This window comes from Amblyomma maculatum, chromosome 5 (assembly GCF_055883805.1).
Source record: "Amblyomma maculatum isolate TAMU_Amacu chromosome 5, ASM5588380v1, whole genome shotgun sequence".
Lineage (NCBI taxonomy): Eukaryota > Metazoa > Arthropoda > Arachnida > Ixodida > Ixodidae > Amblyomma > Amblyomma maculatum.
Window position 1 is genome coordinate 116,618,451 of NC_139348.1, and position 22,281 is coordinate 116,640,731.

The 22,281-nt window shown below is 48.1% G+C and overlaps 1 protein-coding gene across 1 annotated transcript in view; it reads right to left on the reverse strand.

Moving 5' to 3' along the window:
- Positions 1 to 22,281, reverse strand: part of LOC146189304 (fatty acid synthase-like) — a 75,170-nt gene that overhangs the window by 3,297 nt on the left and 49,592 nt on the right. Inside the window, exons 15-18 of the mRNA XM_084605230.1 lie at positions 19,861 to 20,070; positions 19,318 to 19,647; positions 16,052 to 16,386; positions 1,009 to 1,362 (exon numbers count right to left, since the gene is read on the reverse strand). Of these exons, the coding sequence (XP_084461356.1) occupies positions 1,009 to 1,362; positions 16,052 to 16,386; positions 19,318 to 19,647; positions 19,861 to 20,070 (1,229 nt within the window). The remainder of the gene's footprint in view (positions 1 to 1,008; positions 1,363 to 16,051; positions 16,387 to 19,317; positions 19,648 to 19,860; positions 20,071 to 22,281) is intronic.

Below are 22,281 nucleotides of genomic sequence, written 5' to 3' on the forward strand. Positions count from 1 at the left end.
TATTTGTGGCACCTAATTTATTCCATCTCATGAAAATGCATACGTATTGTCTATTACTGACTTCTCCAGGTAGGTGTATAGGTAGGTGGTTGTGTAAGTAGGAGATGACTTCAGCTGAGAAAAGAGCACATGAATCAAAATGTGTGCGTTAAACAATAACCTCACAATGACCGTTGCACCAAAATTAGCACAAGCTTTGAACCCCTTGAAGCATGCAGGCATTACAACAGGAAAACCTAGACTTATGTATATGTGCAGATCCAACGTAATCAGGGTGTATGTACAACCACAGCAGGGATAGCGTAAAGCAGATATGCTTCTGTCATTTTACATAATGGCCTGAAAACGAATAAGTGGTACGAAATGAATTGCTTTCATCTTATCAATGTTGCGACTGTGAGCGCATTCCTGCTAAATCGGCAGATGTGCAGCTGCTCGGCTTCAAATTCAGAGTGGCAATCGGCCCGATGCGCGCATCTGATTGCTTGCTCTGGCTGAAAAAAGAAGGTAATGATACTGTTCATGTGACTAGTTCATTGAACGTATCAGGCTAAGAACCTGAAGGTGTTTAGAAGAAGGCCCATCGTGTTGAACATTCTCTGCGGCATGACAATGTTTCCTGTTCGGCAGTGAAAGTGGCTCTAAAAAACACTCCGATGTACTTTGGCTCATGCACCTAGCGTGCATGATTCTTGTGTAAAAAGGGTTCCGTATATTTGGGCATTAACGCAAAACAATTAACTGCTTCTAAAGTTTTCATGCCTCCAAAATTTTCGGAGAATTCCCCCCCCCCCCCCCCCCCCCGTCCTTGCATTACAGTTCGTCACAAAATATTTCCTATAAAATTAGAAGGAATCGCTAACTTTTTTTAGTTATCTTCCTCTGCACAAAAGTTACCTCGTGAGGCACCCTTGGGATATAAACGGTTAACAGCTTTCGGTTGCTTAAACCCCTACATTTTTTCAAGGACTTGGTGGTGCTTATGAATTGATAGCAACTCTCCCTTACCGTAGCTAGGTTGAAGATGCCACCCACAGGCCCCATCGCTGCCGCCTCCTTGATAGCCTCCCTAGCTCCTTCTTCTATCGAGATGTCGGCGCTGATGACCCGTGCCTTAGTTCCGGAATTCTTCCAACGGTGCAGGCAGAGCCGCTGGTATCCGGTGTGCACCTCAGATCCGGTACAGAGAATGAGCTTGCGACAACCACGTGCTATCATCCAGTCTGCAAGCTCCATATCGAAGACGCAGAGAGTCCCAACAATAATGTATGCCTTGTGTGCGTAGAAGTAAGTCTTGGACACGGCTTCCATAGTGAATGGGGGGAATGGACCCGGGTTCTGCTGGCTTTCCTCAGGCCGGATCTACACACGAAGAGAGCATGCAAATGGATGCACACTTCAGGCGCACTCCTTACAGATGTAGCCTAGTCTAAAGATGCATGGCTTATGATATAATATTTAGCCCCGCAGAGTTCGTTTGTCGAATTTCACGAGGTAGCGTTTAGGACTCACGTAAGCAAAAAAATATTTTTTTTTTTATGCCGAAGGTGTGCAAAAGAGGTGTGCAAAAACGTCACAAAAAGATTACGACAGTAGAGATACAGCTCATAGTCCATGAAATTGTTCGTAATAAATGATAGTTTTGGTAACTAGACTAAAAAAAGGGTGGTTGTTATGGAACAACAGAAATAAAATACAAACTCGAAATTCCGGGACAACTCGGCTTCGCAGTTGTAGAGTTTCGGAGACTCGATGTTTTTCGCATACACCGCACTGAGCCGACTAGCATCATAAGCATGCACCTCGAGCGACTTGGACGCAAATTCCAACAATTCCCAGCTCTGCAAACGAGTGCTTCAGTGCAGGCATCCTTTTTGTATGTCGCCCACTTCCTGTCTTATGTGACCAGGGAGAGGTGGAGCTGCGTATTAATCTATGCTAAAAATTATTTTTCGGTCCAAGCAATGCGATGCGATGCCGACTTTCGATTGATTGTGACCAAATCAAGCAATGTCCCATCACCAAAACGCCTCGAGATACGCGGCAGTTCTATGCTCAAAACTCGCTGTTTGCAGAAATGCAACGTACCACATGTTAACGTGTTCCGCGCGCGTTTTGGCTTTAGGAGAATACAGAGCGTTTCGGCAATTGAATGGTGCATGGAATACATAATTTTACCATAGTAGGGAGCCTGATTCCTGGCCGCCACTTTTGCCTCCAGCCTTTCACGTATGCGTATATCCCGTACATATCTGCATCACATCAGGTGAGCTGTATAAGAGCACCTCTCAATGGCGTGTGAATGCGTAGTCTGATTCTTCTTCACTGCTTTTTAACTGCTGTGTATACGCAGTCTTTTTTTTGTTAACATGTGTCACCCGTTAATAATTAGGGGGTATTATTAACGATGCGCCCTTAACGGTGCGCACACTCCCAAACACCCTTTGAGTGAGTGGGGGTAGCTGTTCCGGTCGCAAAGGAGATGCCCTCGACCTGCGTGGCAAGCTCAGCCGGAATTCAACTACCTTGTGGTGACAGAAGGGGGTGGTCGTTTGGTGCCCAGCGGTCGCCGGTTCAAACCAGAGAAAGGATCGGGGTCAGAAGTAACAAACCAAACACAATTTATGCACAGCAAGAGACGATACAAAGGAATACACAAGATCACTTGAAATACATAGACGAGAGGTTCACAGAATACAAACGCTAAGCATGCAACTACAGTATGATTCAATAACACAGACTTTACAACAGATCAAACACGAGAGAGTACATAAACAAACACCAAATTGTTCACCGGGCACTGTTGCAGTCCGACGCCTCAAGAGTCACGATGTGGCCGCCATACGGGACGAGCGCCGCTCCCTTGAAAGTCCGTGGGCTTGCTAGCAGCGGGTGATCCCCGGGAGTCCAGCCGAAGCAGAGGCGATCACGTAGCAAAACACTTGACGAACTGACTGACTGACTTTCTTCCTATCTTTCCCCTCGAAACCGGCATACGATTCACCGCAGATCCAGGTTGTGCATGTACTACGGCGTTCACCACCCGGATTTTCTTGTCCTTCTTCCGATTAACCACCTTCTCTGCTTCCTCCTCCTCTAGGTCGTGCACCACGCGGACTTTCCGGCCGTTCTTAAGCTCAACAAAGCCACCGGCATCTTCTTCCTCCAAGCGACATTCTGACTCTGACGGAGTCCTCGCGCATGCCGTCTGCGGAGCTGCCTTGTCACCGTCGGGACACGACATTGCATTGTGGCCCTTCTGTCCACATTTCCAACACGAGGATGGATTGTTGGTTGCAAGTTTACGGCAGTTAGGTGCGATGTGGCCTAGTTGTCCGCAGAGATAGCACCTCGGGGGTGACTTTACAATAGGTTGTGTCTGTCGGAATTTGGGCTTTCGAGGGGTTTCCAAATTTACAATTTTGCTCAAATTTTCGCCTCCCTGGGCTTCCAAATATTGATCTGCCAGATCCATCATTTCTTCCAGGTTATTCGCTTTTCTTTCTTTCAAATAAAGCGACAGACCAGGGTGACAGCTGCCCAGGAATTGCTCCTTAATTAGGAGTTCGCGAAGTGCGCCATACTCTAGTTTAATTTTTGAGAGTTCAGTCCAGCGGTCGAAATAATGACTCAGTCGCGCAACATACTGTGCTGCCGTTTCACCGTCCATAGGTTTTCCAGTCCTGAACTTCTCACGAAACCCATCCGTCGTAAATCTAAACCTTTTAAGTAATGCAGTTTTCACTTTGTGATAGCTGCCTGCATCTTCAGGAGGAAGTCTTCCAAACACACCTAATGCTTCGCCGCTAAGGCAAGTGCTCAAGATGGTAGCACATTCACTGTCTGTCCAATTTGCATTTATGGCACCCTTTCAAAACGGAAGAGGAACGCGTCGAGATCGTCTCTTCTCTCGTATTTCGGGATCAATTTGCTTGCATCTATCCGCAAGCTGCTATGCCCTTCACTGGCGCTATGCGCTTCAGTTAAACCGTTGTTCCCTGAGTTTTGGAGCTGAAGTTTCATAGTAAGTAATTCCTTTTCTCGCTGAAATTCCTCTTCACGCTCCTTTCGAGCCTTCTCTCTTTCTTCCTCGGCTTCCTTTCTAGCCCTCTCTCGTTCTTTTTCTGCTCTCTCTCGTTCCTTTTCTTCTCTCTCTCTTTCTTCTTTTTCTCTCTCTCTTTCTTCCTTTTCTCTCTGGCTAACCCATTTGCGCAGTTCGGCACCGGACAATCCCAGCTGGGTGCCAGCCTCAATCAACTCTTTCAGATTCATATCTGAAGCGCGAACCGTCTGGGTGTAACCTAAAGACTGCTTAGCGAACTTCGCCTAAACGCTTCCGCGCGGCACTACCTCTCGCTACCGCTCTGCTGCTACACTGTTTACGACCTCTTCGTAAACTCTTCCAACTCGTTCACCGTCCTCTGAGCTTGAATGCACCAAACGTCCTGTCGCGGAAGCCAGAATAATTGTCACCCGTTAATAATTAGGGGGTATTATTAACGATGCGCCCTTAACGGTGCGCACACTCCCAAACACCCTTTGAGTGAGTGGGGGTAGCTGTTCCGGTCGCAAAGGAGATGCCCTCGACCTGCGTGGCAAGCTCAGCCGGAATTCAACTACCTTGTGGTGACAGAAGGGGGTGGTCGTTTGGTGCCCAGCGGTCGCCGGTTCAAACCAGAGAAAGGATCGGGGTCAGAAGTAACAAACCAAACACAATTTATGCACAGCAAGAGACGATACAAAGGAATACACAAGATCACTTGAAATACATAGACGAGAGGTTCACAGAATACAAACGCTAAGCATGCAACTACAGTATGATTCAATAACACAGACTTTACAACAGATCAAACACGAGAGAGTACATAAACAAACACCAAATTGTTCACCGGGCACTGTTGCAGTCCGACGCCTCAAGAGTCACGATGTGGCCGCCATACGGGACGAGCGCCGCTCCCTTGAAAGTCCGTGGGCTTGCTAGCAGCGGGTGATCCCCGGGAGTCCAGCCGAAGCAGAGGCGATCACGTAGCAAAACACTTGACGAACTGACTGACTGACTTTCTTCCTATCTTTCCCCTCGAAACCGGCATACGATTCACCGCAGATCCAGGTTGTGCATGTACTACGGCGTTCACCACCCGGATTTTCTTGTCCTTCTTCCGATTAACCACCTTCTCTGCTTCCTCCTCCTCTAGGTCGTGCACCACGCGGACTTTCCGGCCGTTCTTAAGCTCAACAAAGCCACCGGCATCTTCTTCCTCCAAGCGACATTCTGACTCTGACGGAGTCCTCGCGCATGCCGTCTGCGGAGCTGCCTTGTCACCGTCGGGACACGACATTGCATTGTGGCCCTTCTGTCCACATTTCCAACACGAGGATGGATTGTTGGTTGCAAGTTTACGGCAGTTAGGTGCGATGTGGCCTAGTTGTCCGCAGAGATAGCACCTCGGGGGTGACTTTACAATAGGTTGTGTCTGTCGGAATTTGGGCTTTCGAGGGGTTTCCAAATTTACAATTTTGCTCAAATTTTCGCCTCCCTGGGCTTCCAAATATTGATCTGCCAGATCCATCATTTCTTCCAGGTTATTCGCTTTTCTTTCTTTCAAATAAAGCGACAGACCAGGGTGACAGCTGCCCAGGAATTGCTCCTTAATTAGGAGTTCGCGAAGTGCGCCATACTCTAGTTTAATTTTTGAGAGTTCAGTCCAGCGGTCGAAATAATGACTCAGTCGCGCAACATACTGTGCTGCCGTTTCACCGTCCATAGGTTTTCCAGTCCTGAACTTCTCACGAAACCCATCCGTCGTAAATCTAAACCTTTTAAGTAATGCAGTTTTCACTTTGTGATAGCTGCCTGCATCTTCAGGAGGAAGTCTTCCAAACACACCTAATGCTTCGCCGCTAAGGCAAGTGCTCAAGATGGTAGCACATTCACTGTCTGTCCAATTTGCATTTATGGCACCCTTTCAAAACGGAAGAGGAACGCGTCGAGATCGTCTCTTCTCTCGTATTTCGGGATCAATTTGCTTGCATCTATCCGCAAGCTGCTATGCCCTTCACTGGCGCTATGCGCTTCAGTTAAACCGTTGTTCCCTGAGTTTTGGAGCTGAAGTTTCATAGTAAGTAATTCCTTTTCTCGCTGAAATTCCTCTTCACGCTCCTTTCGAGCCTTCTCTCTTTCTTCCTCGGCTTCCTTTCTAGCCCTCTCTCGTTCTTTTTCTGCTCTCTCTCGTTCCTTTTCTTCTCTCTCTCTTTCTTCTTTTTCTCTCTCTCTTTCTTCCTTTTCTCTCTGGCTAACCCATTTGCGCAGTTCGGCACCGGACAATCCCAGCTGGGTGCCAGCCTCAATCAACTCTTTCAGATTCATATCTGAAGCGCGAACCGTCTGGGTGTAACCTAAAGACTGCTTAGCGAACTTCGCCTAAACGCTTCCGCGCGGCACTACCTCTCGCTACCGCTCTGCTGCTACACTGTTTACGACCTCTTCGTAAACTCTTCCAACTCGTTCACCGTCCTCTGAGCTTGAATGCACCAAACGTCCTGTCGCGGAAGCCAGAATAATTGTCACCCGTTAATAATTAGGGGGTATTATTAACGATGCGCCCTTAACGGTGCGCACACTCCCAAACACCCTTTGAGTGAGTGGGGGTAGCTGTTCCGGTCGCAAAGGAGATGCCCTCGACCTGCGTGGCAAGCTCAGCCGGAATTCAACTACCTTGTGGTGACAGAAGGGGGTGGTCGTTTGGTGCCCAGCGGTCGCCGGTTCAAACCAGAGAAAGGATCGGGGTCAGAAGTAACAAACAAAACACAATTTATGCACAGCAAGAGACGATACAAAGGAATACACAAGATCACTTGAAATACAACAGACGAGAGGTTCACAGAATACGAACGCTAAGCATGCAACTACAGAATGATTCAATAACACAGGCTTTACAACAGATCAAACACGAGAGAGTACATAAACAAACACCAAATTGTTCACCGGGCACTGTTGCAGTCCGACGCCTCAAGAGTCACGATGTGGCCGCCATACGAGACGAGCGCCGCTCCCTTGAAAGTCCGTGGGCTTGCCAGCAGCGGGTGATCCCCGGGAGTCCAGCCGAAGCAGAGGCGATCACGTAGCAAAACGCTGACGAACTGAATGACTGGCTTGATGAAAATGGGCGCCGATTTCGTGACAACATGCTAGTCACTCACTCATGAGTGGTTTGATGACAGGCGCGTCATTGCAAAACGCAATCTGTGGAAAGTAGAATGTAGTTACTTATTAGCGTCCATTCTGTCATTTTTGTGACAATGCGATCGTCGTTAGCTCTCAGGCATGAAAGGGAAAGATAAAATGAGGTCATGACCAGCTATTGACTTCTTTCCTAGAAGGAAGAAGTCAGGAATTGAGCAAGGCTTAGCAAGGCGGAACTTAAGCTTCCGAGTGCCCTCCCCTCTGGTAGATGGAGTGACTACTCGATGCATTTGTCTGCGGGAACCTCATGCTCCCAAGATGACCGCATTGATGAAAGTAGGCGTCACCATAGATGACAACAGATTCGTGAGGTGCAGCGGACGCTAGGATGAGGCAATCCATGCATCCGCAGTGTTGCTCGCAGTTGTAATTCAGTAAACATATTCGTAGAGTTTGAATGACACAAGTGAGCAAGAGTTTACCGTTTGATAATCATGCGACGTTCGTACCCATCTAAAGTAACGATGCTCCGAAGGCTACGGGAGCAGGCGCGCGGCTGCGCGACGTCGTTGCATTCGCCGGCGCTCTTTGGCGCTCGTCAGCTCCGAGGGTGCAGAGGCTCACGTAACTTCAAGTACTCCGTCACTCTCGCCAATTGGATGATAGAAACCACGCGCGCGTGATGTGCAGGCTGCGCTTTCACGTTTGAGGAGCCCGGTTGTGATGAACGAGGGCGCTCTCTATAGCGACGGTAATACTCCCTCTATTTGGTAACAGCGCTGAAGGGAATTAAGCCACGTTTTCAAGCGAAAACCTTGAATGGCTTGTGACTCGATCACCAGAGTGCCCATCAGTGCATCCACGAGAAGTGTCCCACTTCTCGCGGATTCCGCGGGATACCGCTGGATTCCACTTGTCAATCATGCTGATGACGTCATCAGAAAAATAAAAACTCTGTCTCCACCGTGAATCGAAACTCCATTCCTCAAATCCCTAGCCAAGCGCTTTAATCAACTGCGCCTCACCCGGGATCGTGAAACACACATAATTCTTCTTGTCTACCGTGAGGATGATGTCTACCGGGGTGAGAGGGTGACACTTGCGGCTGATGGCCGGTGCGGAGGGAGATACGTGGTGGTGGTACGCAGATGTAAGGTTCCTGTCGTAGCTCGGTGTAAAAAAGTCGCGAAACGAAATAAACTAGCATTGTAGCGACGGTGATGAAGGGTAGATTGGTTGGACGGTGAATTTAAGCATGATATTGCCACACTGTTGACCATCTTCTGGCGCCACCAAGTGGCCGAATGTCTTGGCACGTGGCTAAGCGTCATCCTCGTCTCTCTCGAGTTTTCGCTTGATTAAAAAGGGCCAGCTCGGTTGTTGTGCTGCTTGCTACGTGTGTTGGTGACATTTGGTGGATTGTGCAGGATAAGATCCCATGTACGTTGCCCCCGAAGACGTCAGTGACGCTGCTCATCACCGCGTGGACGCTACTCCTGTCTATAAAGCCAGCCGTCGCCTGCGAGGCCTACATCCTGAGTTTGAACCGCTGTCCACCCCGCTACGAACCATGACATCCACGACGAGCAGCCAGACAAGCCAGCCTTCCAGCAACGCCCCACCGTTCGTCCTTCTCGCACCGCGATCACCGCCATCATTTCATGGTGACCGGTTAGAGGATGTGGAAGACTGGTTGGCCAGTTTTGACCGTGTGGCTGCATTTAACCAATGGGACAACGAGCGGAAGCTAATGAATGTGTACTTCGCGCTGCAAGACTCGGCCAAGACGTGGTTCGAGAACCACGAGGCGTCCTTTGTCAACTGGGCAGCCTTTCGCCGTGAGTTACTTACAACATTCAGCTCGAGTGCACGCAAAGAAAATGCAGAGATTGCAATTCGTTCAAGGTCTCAACAGTCAAATGAGAGTGTGGCCATGTTTGTCGAGGGCATGACGCGGTCAATCGGGCCGACCCTACCATGCCTGAGGCAACGAAGGTACGGCACCTCATGCGCGGGGTGAAGGAGCAGTTGTTCGCTGGCCTCATTCGCGACCCCCCAAGAACTGTCGCAGATTTCGTGAGAGAAGCTACCAGCATGGAACGTTCCCTGCAGGAACGGAGTACCCAATACGGCCGCCAGGCAAGCGTAGCGGCCACACCCTGCTGCGCGTCTGTGCCAGCAGCCAGCGACGAGGCACTGCGGGAGCTTGTGAGGAGCATTGTCCGCGAAGAGCTGCAAAACCTCCACTTGAATGCTCCCTCTGCAAATAATTATTCTACCGTGGACGTCATCCTTGATGAAATTCGGCGAGCGGTGCAGCCACCACCACCACCAGCACCACAATCGGAGCCATGCATCATGACTTATAGTGATGTCTTACGTCGACCTGCTCCCGAGTCAAATCCATTCCGTCCCGTTGACGGACCACCAACTCGCTACATGCGCCCCGTCGAGCAGCAACAAGATCTGCGCCCCGTCGAGCCACAGCAATACCAGCGTCCCGCTATCAGCAAGGCGCACTTGTGGCGCACGCCCAACAGACGGCCGCTCTGTTATATCTGCGGCGAACCTGGTCACATTCTTCGCAATTGCCCATACCGGAGGATAGGCTTGAGAGGATTTCCACCAAACGCGCCTCGACCCCGCTATGGCGAAAGACCACAGGAGATTGAGGAGTACCTGGCTGCTAACGAGATGCAGCCAACGTCACCACAACGGCGGTCGCGATCGACATCTCCGAAGCGTTTTGCTTCGCCCAGTCGGTACTCTTCCTCTGGGCAATTCAGAGGCACGTCCCCTCACCGGGAAAACTAAACACGGCGACCTCCGGGGGTGGGGCCGCCGCTACGTTTCGGATTAAACAGCCTCCACCCGACGATTTGACGCGACGGCCCGAGCGGCGACGACCCGATCCGATGAACTTACCGACGTGCTGCGAACGCATTGTTTCCGGGGAAATTTTTGTAACCGCCGACAGTTGTGATGTGACCGCACTTGTGGATACCGGCGCCGATTTCTCCGCCATGAGCAGCCAGCTAGCCACGGCACTCCGTAAGGTTCTGACGCCTTGGTCTGGGCCAATGATGCGTACCGCCGGTGGTCATGTAATGACGCCGATTGGCATGTGCACTTGCCGCATAGAGATCTGCGGTTTTACTTTCACTGGCACATTTGCCGTATTACATAAGTGCTGCAAAAATCTTATTCTTGGCATGGATTTTCTTCAAGAGTATGGTGCGGTTATAGACCTTCGGGAGCAGCTCATGGTATCGTTTTCAACCAAGCGAGCCGTTGATAGCAACACGGACTTCCGGAAAACGATGTTGCGCGTCTGTGACGACCACATAACGATCCCTCCGCGTGCGACCAAGTTCGTCACAGTTGAATGTGATCATAGCACCGGAACGAGTGGCATTGCTGAAGCTAACATGTCACTGCTTCTAACTCGACAAGTTTGTGTAGCTCGGGGCCTTGTCGAACTTGTCCGTGGCCAAGCCAACGTGCTAGTGACAAACTTCACATGTGAACCCCAACATTTGACGGCGAACACGGCGGTAGCTTATTTTGAAGAACTTGGAGAATGTACAGGCCAGTACGCTTTAACCAACACGTCGGACCCCGACAATGCGACGCCTACAGCCATTCAGACTGATGTGAACCCGCAACTCTCGCCCAGTGAGAAACGCTGCATAGAGAATCTTGTAAATTCGTTCCGAGATTGTTTTGCATCAACCTCCAAGGTCCGACAGACGCCACTAACGAAGCACCGAATTATAGTTGCCGATGACCAACGTCCACTATGTCAGCGTCCTTACCGGGTGTCTTCAAAAGAACGTGATGCCATCCGCCGCCAAGTAACAGAAATGCTCCAGGACGACGTTATCCAACCGTCGACGAGCCCCTGGTCTTCGCCTGTTGCCCTCGTCGCAAAGAAGGATGGAACCTTGAGGTTTTGCGTGGATTACAGACGCCTCAACAACGTCACGAAAAAGGATGTGTACCCCCTGCCACGCATAGACGATTCCCTCGATCGCCTTCGCCATGCCACTTACTTTTCGTCCCTTGACCTCCGCAGTGGATATTGGCAAATAGAGGTTGACGAGCGAGACCGTGAGAAGACCGCTTTAATTACGCCAGACGGTTTGTATGAATTTAAAGTGCTCCCGTTTGGCCTGTGTTCGGCCCCTGCCACATTTCAGCGAATGATGGACACTGTACTCTCTGGTCTGAAGTGGTAGTCATGCCTCGTATATCTCGACGACGTTGTGATTTTCTCGGATACGTTCGACGAGCGCCTGAAACGTTTGCGCGCAGTCTTCGAGGCCATCCGATCTGCCGGTCTCTCTCTAAAACCCGAAAAATGCCACTTTGCTTTTAACGAGCTGAAATTTCTCGGCCACATTGTCAGCGCTCGAGGTGTTAGCCCAGACCCAGAGAAGACGGCCTCTGTCTCTTCATTCCCCAAACCAGCGGATAAACGAAGCTTGCGTCGATTTCTCGGCCTCTGCGCGTACTATCGTCGCTTTGTTAACAATTTCTCCAAGATCGCTGAGCCTCTGACCCGTCTGACAAAAGACGCCGAGCCGTTCTTTTGGGGCCCCGACCAGGAAAACGCTTTCACGGAACTCAAGTCCCGTCTCCAATGTACGCCAATACTTGGCCACTTCGACGAAGAGGCCGACACGGAACTGCACACGGATGCCAGTAACGTTGGCCTCGGTGCGGTCCTTGTTCAGTGGCAGGACGGTGCAGAACGTGTCATTGCTTACGCCAGTCGCACTTTGTCCCGTTCTGAAGTTAATTATTCAACTACCGAAAAGGAGTGCCTCGCTGTTGTGTGGGCAGTCATGAAATTTCGTCCGTATTTGTACGGTCGGCCGTTTCGTGTCGTGAGCGACCATCACTCTCTGTGTTGGCTGGCAAACCTGAAAGATCCATCGGGTCGGCTTGCTCGATGGAGCCTTCGGTTGCAAGAATTTGACGTTACAATCGTGCACAAGTCCGGCAAGAAACACAGTGATGCTGACTGTCTGTCCCGCGCCCCTACTCCCTGCCATGCGGACGGCTCCTACGACGATTCTGTTTTCCTTGGTGTTATCGCGACGTCCACCTTATCCCGAAAGCAGCGGGCTGACTCTGAACTTTTGCCCCTCATTGAATACCTCGAAGGAACCGTGTCATCTCCTCCTCAGCTCTTCAGGCGCGGACTGTCGTCATTTTGCCTGCGAGATGGTGTGCTCTACAAGAAGAACTACGGTCCAACAGAAACTGCTTATCTGCTTGTAGTACCCACAACGCTACATGACGAAGTTCTTCGTTCGTGCCACGATGACCTTTCTTCCGGCCATCTCGGGTTTTCTCGCACATTGACACGGATACGCCGAAAGTACTACTGGCCCAGGCTAGCTGCCATTGTGCACCGCTACGTCCGTATCGCCGTGAGTGCCAGCGGCGGAAAACACCACCCATTAAACCAGCTGGACTCTTACAGCCCATCGATCCCCCGAAATTCCCATTTCAACAGGTCGGCATGGACTTACTGGGCCCATTTCCGAAGTCCTCCATGGGTAACAGGTATATAGCGGTTGCCACTGACTACCTTTCTTGCATTTCTTCATTCACAGCATTGTACTCCGTCATGGTGCGCCAACAGTCGTCTTAACTGACAGAGGAACCTCGTTTACGTCGGCACTCACGAGTGAGGTACTTCGACTCAGTGGCACCACCCACCGCAAGACAACAGCCTATCATCCTCAAACTAATGGACTGACTGAGCGGCTTAACAAGACAATTGCCGATATGATTTCTATGTATGTAGACGATGATCATGGGAACTGGGCCCGAATTCTGCCGTACATCACGTTCGCATACAACACTGCACTCCAGGAAACAACACGCTTCACTCCATTTCATTTGGTTCATGGACGCGAACCCTTGACTATGATGGATGCCATGCTTCTTCCAGATTCTGCTCCATCCACTGTCGTGGGGGCTGACCAATTTATTCGTGACGCAGAAGCTGCACGCCAGCTTGCCCGACAGCGAATTCGGCACCAACAAGTACACGACGCCCAGCGCTACAACCTGCGACACCGAGAGGTGACTTACACGCCCGGCGACCAAGTCTGGATATGGAGCCCAATACGGTTGCGAGGGCGCTCTGAAAAGCTTCTGCGGCGATACTTTGGACCTTACGAGGTGCTCCGCCGCTTCAGCGCGGTGAACTACGAGGTGATACCACAAGGCACTGTACGCTCCTCTCGGCAGCTGAAATCTGAAATAGTTCACGTTGCCAGAATGAAGCCCTATTACAATCGGTAAACCAATTCAGGGTCCAAACCAGAGCCAGAGACTTTCCCGTATAACTAGCCCCGCTTTTCGACTATTCCCCTACGCTTGTGGCATCGGGTCGATGCCCCTTGGAAGGGGGGCAATGCCACACTGCTGACTATCTTCTGGCGCCACCAAGTGGCCGAATGTCTTGGCACGTGGCTAAGCGTCATCCTCGTCTCTCTCGAGTTTTCGCTTGATTAAAAAGGGCCAGCTCGGTTGTTGTGCTGCTTGCTACGTGTGTTGGTGACAATATGCTGATATGAAAAGGATACAACGAATGAATGAATCTTGTTGCTCGGTTTTGAAATAAGTCAATTGAATTACAGAGATATGCTTGTTTCGTATACCAGGTGGGCGATGCATATTCTAATTTTGATCTAACTAGTGATTTGTATGCGAGGAACTTGACATGCTGAGGCGGAAAGCGCAGGTGACGCTTTAAAAATCCTAGTGTTCTGTTAGCGGGTATGTTTGAGATATGTGTATTCCACGTAATATCATGACGAACATGAACACCAAAGTATTTGTATGATTGGACAAGGTCGAGAGGAACCTTAGGTATGCTGTAGTGGAATAGGAGAGGATAATGGCGGCTATTGAACGACATATATTTAATTCACATGTGTTAAGTGCCATTAGCCACTCATTGCAGCAGTCGTGCACATGAGTAAAATTATTTTGAAATGTTTGTTGGTCGAAGGTGTTGCTGACTGTTCTGTAAATAACACACTCATCGGGAAACATCCGAGTATAACAATTTAATTTCTCAGGTAGATCGTCAATATAAATTAGAAACAAATGTGGCTCAGAGACGGATCCTTGCGGCATGTCTGAGGAGACTGGTAGGAGGTTAGACATTTGATTATTGACGACGGCTTAGTGGAAACGGTGAGTTGAGAATCCTTTTATCCATGCTATTATGTCGGAAAGTATATTTAGGCGAGCAAGCTTCAGAAAAAAGTGGGTATGAGGCACCTTATCAAATGCCTTAGCGAAGCTGAGGAAAACTGCGTGAGTTTGAGGGTAGCATCATAGTATGCGTCATGAACGAAAAGTGCTAGTTGACTATCACAGGAGTATTCTTTGTGAAATCTATGTTGTAAAGAGGAAAAAATTGATTGATTCCAGAAAGTGCATCGTTAAAGAGTAAATAACGTTTTCCATGAGTTTACACGGTATGCTGGTGAGTGATACGGGCCGGTAATTAAGTGGTGAATCATTGTTACCATACTTGTAGACCGGAATGACCTTCCCCACTTTCCAGTCATGAGGAAGGACATTTGTAGAGAGAGGCGGCGAGAACATCAAGCATAAAAACAGAGCAGAAGTATCATTAACGTTTTCAGTACCTCTTTGCTGATTTCGTCAAAGCCGGCAGGTGACGACAGCTTTAGTTTGTGTTTTATAGTCTATTTTACAAAATTTATATTTGCAAAACGTGTCAGCCTCTTGGTTACGCTGTGTTTGAATAGATACACTGCTTCATTTCTATACTTCTTTCAATTCGCTTGTAGTTAAGTTTCATTTGTTCAAGAAACAAACTGTAAGGAAACCTTCCTCCTGCTTAGCCATTAGGCACACATGATACTTTTGCAAATGCGAACAACTCTTTATTTCTGAGAAGACTGTCGCGCAAGCGTAGCAAATTTGTCCTAGAACGACTGACCAGAGCTAATAGTGTCAACTACCCCCTGCTCTTTACAGGCACATCAAACACTCAGAAAATCGCTATTTTGCTGGCGTGTTTCAGCAGCAGTATACACAAGGAAATCGATTTAAATAGTCTCTTCACTGCAGTTGTCAAAGACAACGAAAAACGACACTATATTGAGCAACCTCTCTCGACACAATCGGGCTCAGCAAACGTGAAATCGCAGCCCGCACATCACACTCGCTTGGGTTTTTTATCCAGAGTGGGAGTGAAGGTGAGAAGTGACGTCAGCGGAGGGTACACCATAGGTGCGCCAGCGAAAGCAACGCCGTGGCACAACCGCACGCCTGCTCCCGTAGTTTTCGGTGCAACCTGGTTACTTTTGGCAAAGACGTTGCAAGAAAAAAGCCGAGACAGTATTTTTTGACTAGGTAAGTCTTTACATTGCAGTATACTACCTTATCTCGGGAAATATAGTGTTGGGTGTTAATGTGTGGCAGCCCGACATGTCGCGACGCAATCCGGATCAAATGACGTGATCACAAGTTCAGATAACATGGCGTATTGGTCACATGACATTACTCGGTCATGTGACCAATCAAGTTAAACCCCTTGCATTTCAACACGGCTCTCTTACACGACCTAGATCATGGTGAGCATTAGCATAGGAAGACTCGTTAATTGTCATATTTAGAGCTACAAGAACACGCAAGTGAGCCTTTAGACATATTTTGTTTTACCTGAGCTATTGCAGTGCTAACTAGAGCGTAAAGTGTCATGTCTGTTCCGTTATGTACTTCGACCTGTATTTGGAAATTTCTGCGATGAAAAACTCACCGAATACGTGAAAGTTGCAGTTGGCTTGTTCATTCAAGTGAACTCACCTTTAAAACCACTTTTTTCACATTAGTTCCAGATCCCAGCAGTCGGAAAGCCTCCACAGCGTTCTCAGCCGGGAAAACTGCGGCGTCCAGAGGGCGCACAGTGCCAGAAATGATTCCATCGTGTACCAGTTGGGCCACGCGATGCTTGTCTGCAAGGGCCCTGGCATCATTACGATGAAGCCATTCAAGGACGTCGGTTGCAATGTTGATACTGCTCCAATGCGGATACACTGTGCCGAGCAAAGGGTTCTTTGACGTTCTGTGAACATTGATTCTTGGGTACCCGGAGTAACACGGCAGATCTCCATTGTCACAGTTCAGCACGAGGTTCACGCCTGATGTAGCAAAGCACAAAAACAGTGAGGAGAAAAATTATGCCTGAGCGTATGAAATACACGCATACTGATAAACTTTCAAACGATAGTTTATTTTCTCTCGGAATGGTATGGACAAGATATTTTCTGGTTTTGACCTCGGGTGCTCTGCAGACTGGCAGTGCAGAATGAGAGCCGAGGAAGGAAAGGGACAGCGCGTGTTCCTACAACACCGTGTGGGTTACCTGTAGGTGGTTCGGTGGGTACTCGCGCATTCCCAGACCGCATGTGCGAGATTGTGTCTGTGGCATATTGGTAGAGATTGGGTGGGTCGGGAGCTGGTACATTTTGTACCCTATCGGTTTCAAGGATATTTCAGCTGTTGACGACTTTCATAGATCGCGTATGCACTGATGAAAGGACGAATGCAATGATATGACCCTCACGGCGCACAAGTAAATCCGGTGTGTTGAAGTGTGTGGTCAGCCCCTGTTACGCATTCCCGGTCTAACATCAGCATTTGGTGACCCATTGCTGGCAAGGAATATTGCATGTATTCCGAAGATTATCCTAGTGACTTAGAAATCCAGCGATGCGGCAGCACCAGGCTAAGGTGTCAAGTACGTTGCGCATGAGGTAGCAGAGAGAGGGAAGACAAAATTAATCGGCGCGGCGTCACAGTTAACGGTCTCCCTGCTATTTCACTACTGCCTAATCAAGTTAGGTACAATGTAAACTTGACACTTTTTTATGACGTCTTCCTACCATCCTTGGTACGAAATACAGAAAAGTGCGTTAACAGTGATAGGATGTGGAGTTTTTGCGGCAGACCACGGAAAGTAATTAAAAACTATTATCTATTATTCTGGATTCTGTATTTTCCATTTAAGTCTAACGTTTTAAGAAGCATCATCATTGAGAGGTGATTTCAGGATAAGACAAGGTATCGTTATTCATACTTTGATGGGGTGGTTTAAGTTTGCTTTGCGTAGTGAGTATTATGTCTTTGCGTTTTGCCTACACATGCACGGAGTACTTAAACACGACGTGGAAAAATAATTGCCTGTCTTTTTAATATGTCAGCACTGAGTTCCTGTCAGCACCGATTATGAGTTCCTGTTGGTGTGTTTTTATGAAGTTTACTTACTCGAGCATCTACGATCGTGTCTGTGCCGACGGATGATGAAACGTCACGAGGCTACATGCCATGGAGGAAATAGCAGGAGATACCAATTCGGGCATAACTTTTGAGATAAGAATTGAGTCCAATGGAAGCTTTCGGTCCAGAGTTAAACATTCTACTCCTAGGCCGTGCAGACACGCTGTTAAATCAGAATTGAAGCGGAATTTTGTGCGTCAAGTCCGCATCATGAACAGCATGCATCCTGACATTTCAACACAGGTGTATTCTGTTCCAATCAAGGAAAATCACGGGCAGTCGTGATAAGCCATGTAGACTCAGGTCTAGCCATGCTAGCACATGATTATTCGGGATCTGCTCTAAGCTGAAACATCGCTATGTTTTGAAAATAATTGCGAAGCAACTTTCATGCACACTTTATAGTAATTTTCAAGCTTGTGATGCGTATCAACATACTGCCTCTGGCGTTTTCCTGTTCTGGCAATGAGCAATTAAGACTGCTGTTGGAAGGCAATGAGATGAGTTCGAATAATTGCGAGGGCATTTTTTTTAGCACGGACAAGGTACTTTTATGAAATGGGAGGGGGAGATGGACACCAGAACCCTTAGTTCACAAGTCAGACATGCTACCCCTAGCAGACACACTACCCAAGCCCGTTTGCAGGGCTTCACTACAGGGGGTCTATGTCCAAATCGAGTGGGTCTTCACATAATGTGGCAGCTTACGACTGCATGCTAGTGCTATGTCTGAGGCAAAACTAAAAAATGATTGAGCGAGCTACACAAACAAGGATTCTGAAGACCAGAGCCTCTGACAGTAGTAATTAATTCCGTCACGTCATGTCCCTAAAGGCCGAGCATTATTGTCCTTTTCTACGCCCACACTCAAACGAAGAACTATCCAAAATGTTAGCAAATTTGTTTACGTGCTCATATATACGTTTTTCTACATTTCTAGAGAATATGCGACCTAGATCACAATATGAAGTTTTCTTGTATGGCGGAAATCCATGCATACCATAAAACTAATAAGAACACAGACTCACCTCTGCCTTCCGTGTGTTCCCAAATGTGGTCTTGCAGAAAGACGTCATGGAAGTTTGTAAATCGCCAGTCTTCCATCTGAGGAAAACGCGTCTGCAAACTTTCTCGTTCTTCATTTGTACCTGAGCAGAGGGGAAAATTACAACTGTGTCGTTGGTAACAAAATATTTATAGGAACCATGCAAGGGCAGTAGGCCTAAATATATATGAGAAAATACTAAACTTTTTTTCACTACACTGCATTTCGGAGGCGGTCAAAAACACTTGCCAGTGTCTTGTGTTTCTGCCGCTAAATGCGACGAGTATTTCTTTATACCTCACTCAACCGTATCGAATGATCGAATCTTTAAGACAGACCTTATCGCGATAGCAATGAAAGGAAGAGATGCACTCAGACAGTCAGATGCCGCTCAACGTTCAAGGTCTCCGAGTCACATTACTCCATTGCGCTGAACGGCGCGTCCATCATATCAGTATTGCTTTGTTGATCTTAACACACTGCACCATTCCAAACCACACCAATCTATGCGGCTAAACCGCAAGATACCAAGCCCTTTTATCATAATACTGTGGAAATTTAAACTGCTTTTCGGTTGATGCATGTTTCTTTAACTGTATAAGTTCGCTCAGCAAGCTCACGTGACGATTACTGATTCTTGTGTAAGACGCACCGCCCCTCACCACACCATATCGTAGTTTAAACAGATAATTGCACATTGAACTAATTAAAATGATAGACAAGATAGATGAGCGCATGTCTCACTTACCGACAGTTGTAAAGACGCTGCACCCTGTGGAGAGCGCGATGGAGATTGCCGCCTGTCCTACGTCGCTACTTCCGAAGTGAACCAGCACAGCATCTCCAGGTCGCATGTTGCCTCTTACTAGGAGCGCGTAGTACGCCCCCGAGTACGCCAGAGGAACAGTTGATGCCTCCAGTAGAGACCAGGATTCAGGCACTTCCCAAAACAAAATCGGATCGCCTGCTACCATGGTTGCCATGGCGTTACTCGGCACCACCCCCATCACCCGGCGTCTTTCTGAGTCCCGTCCAGAGAACTCCTGGCCGAGACCATATTCAGCATTCCTCCCGAAGCCTGCACTCCGAGAGACAACTCTTCAATTTCATCTGAAGTTGTATAACTTATGAACGAGCATGGAAGTGCATATTAAGAAACAAAAGGTTGAGGATGATGAATGGGCTTTGTGCAATAGAATTCAATGAAAGAAACAATCCAGGGGACGAACTAATCCAACTTCTGGACGGCGTTTAATGGAAAATGAGCTACTATGTACTAGAACATGCTCACCGGTTAACGGTGTCTTCTGGAAGGTCAACATGCCATCGCTCGGGTTCACTGGAGCATAGTAAACGCTGCAGAGATTACATTCTGCACCAGCCCGACTGCTCTGTGGTAGCGCGTAACCAAGGGGTGATTCAACCCACTGTAGGCTTCCCAGGTCGCCACAAGTACGAGTGGCGAGCACAGCGAACTCTGTATTCCTTTTAGGAGCGTCGCCTGCAGTGAACGTGTAGGAACAGAAAATAATTATTATTGTCACGAATTTCCAATCGGGTTCAACTATAAGTCACCAAACACCAAATAGTCGGTACATCAATTCACGACCTGACTGCTGGAGCTAGTAATGCTACCACCTGCTATAAACCATGCCGTGAACTAGCAGCGGCTCCCTTCACGTTTTGATGTCAAATCACTCGGATTTTTTGGGCAGCCTTAGCTGGTGCGTTCGAACAGTCCGACCAGCCTCATAGCTAATTTACCTCTTAGTATTAGGTCAATAAAGTATGCTGGCTTGAGAAAAATAGTGAGCAGTGAAAGTTTAGTCATGGTATGTTCTCATTGATATCGTCACAAACTGACAGACACTCTAGACTAGGCTGGGGACAACAGCAAAAGAACACCGTCCATCGACCTAAGACACACACATTGGTGGCTAAATAATAGAAGCGCCACATCAATGATCTATGCCGCAGTCTATCGTGGGCAGACTGCCGTGTAGTAATAAGTGGAGTTTTAATGCAAGAGAATTTTTTGCCTCATGAGTGGCGTCATGAGAGCTTGCCACCGCGAGGTGTGGACAGGATGCATGGACAGGGGTGTCTACACTATGGTGTAAATCGTTACTAAGAAAAAAAGGATGTTCATGCAAGGACTCTAACCACAATCCTTCCATGTCCCGGAAGAGTGTGCTAGCCACTGCTCTAAACTGACTTTTTTGTTCATTGCCAGTTCTTGACAAATTCAACAGAACACACAGGAAAACATTCACAAGCCGCCTACGGACAACATGGCGGAAGCTTTGTAACATTAAAATTACTTAAGCGTTTTCGGCGGTTCCGGCCGTGGAGCGCATTCTGGCATACGTGACTGCATTTTCAGTTTCTCCAAAAACCTCTCTACCCACTCCGTAAAATACATGCATGCAGGCCGTGCATCGGGGTCACAGTTATCACCTGCCATTCTCGACCGCCATATACAACGGTGGCCCATCAGCATGATGTGCTCAAAAGGTACTCCATTCTTATTCTATGTGGGCAGCTAGATAACTTATGCCATATAGGTAAATAGTTAAATCTTTTTTGATAGCCCTTTGTAGTACCTCCCCAAAACAAACTGCGCCACAACGCTTGATAACTGCGTGGTCTATGGTTTCAGGCAGATTACAGATGAGAGCACGAACCGCCAGACACTATAAATCTCCTTCCCTCTAAAGTGCTTTTAACGGTAACGTTCCTGTGGGCAGCTTAAAGAAGAAATATTTTAATGCAGGCTCTACCTTAATTCCTTTAATCCTCTTTAATATATCATCTCTGGAGCCTCCATTGTACAAAGAACTGCACAATGGGACTGGAAAGACATCGCACAAATTGTTATCAAGTTTCTCCGACATAGCCATACATTGCATACGTATTAATAACGGAGGCCTGAGGGGCAGTCCTGGCGACAGAACGTTGCGCACTAATGGAGGCCCCCAAACCCTGTTTACTATTGACTTGGTCGTGCAGTTCTGGTACGACAAAGCTACTCCCTTTCATACAACGGATAGGTTCCACAGTTTCAATCGCAAGCCATTTGTATATGCACAGTTTAGACGAAGTCGGTGGTAAAGAGTTTCTAGTTGGCGAGGATATTTCAGAGGAAGTCTTGATTTTAGATGTGGGTCAATTGAATATCCTACTTGAGTGCACTGCGTAAGCTGACGAGCGTGCAAACTATGAACAAAGCATGGAGAAGCTCTCCCCAGTGCCTTTAACAATGAACAGTGTTTTAATTCCCTTAGCCTGCCCTAGGCAACAGAGACTCGCGATGAACTTTTTATTTGCATATTTGAAAGACATTGCACTCCTTGACAAACTCAATTCACCTCGTATGTTTCCCTCAGGGATTTTGCAAGCTGTGAACTCTATAAGCACATTTGTCGGATCATGCATTTCATTATTTGATTTTATATCATTACTCCACGAAGCACCTTAACATGTATTTAATGGCCGTGTTTTATCTCCCGCTTCAATTCCATCATTTTCCTCGCCATTCTTTTTCAATCTTTCCCTCCCGAATTTCCCTTCCTACACAGAGTAGCATGCCAGCGAAATCTAAACGCCGGCAAAATTCTTTGCGTTTCCACTTAAGAGTTTCTCCCTCCCTCCCTCCCTCTCTCTCTCTCTCTCTCTCTCTCTCTCATGCAATGGAGCCTACATTCGCGCGTTC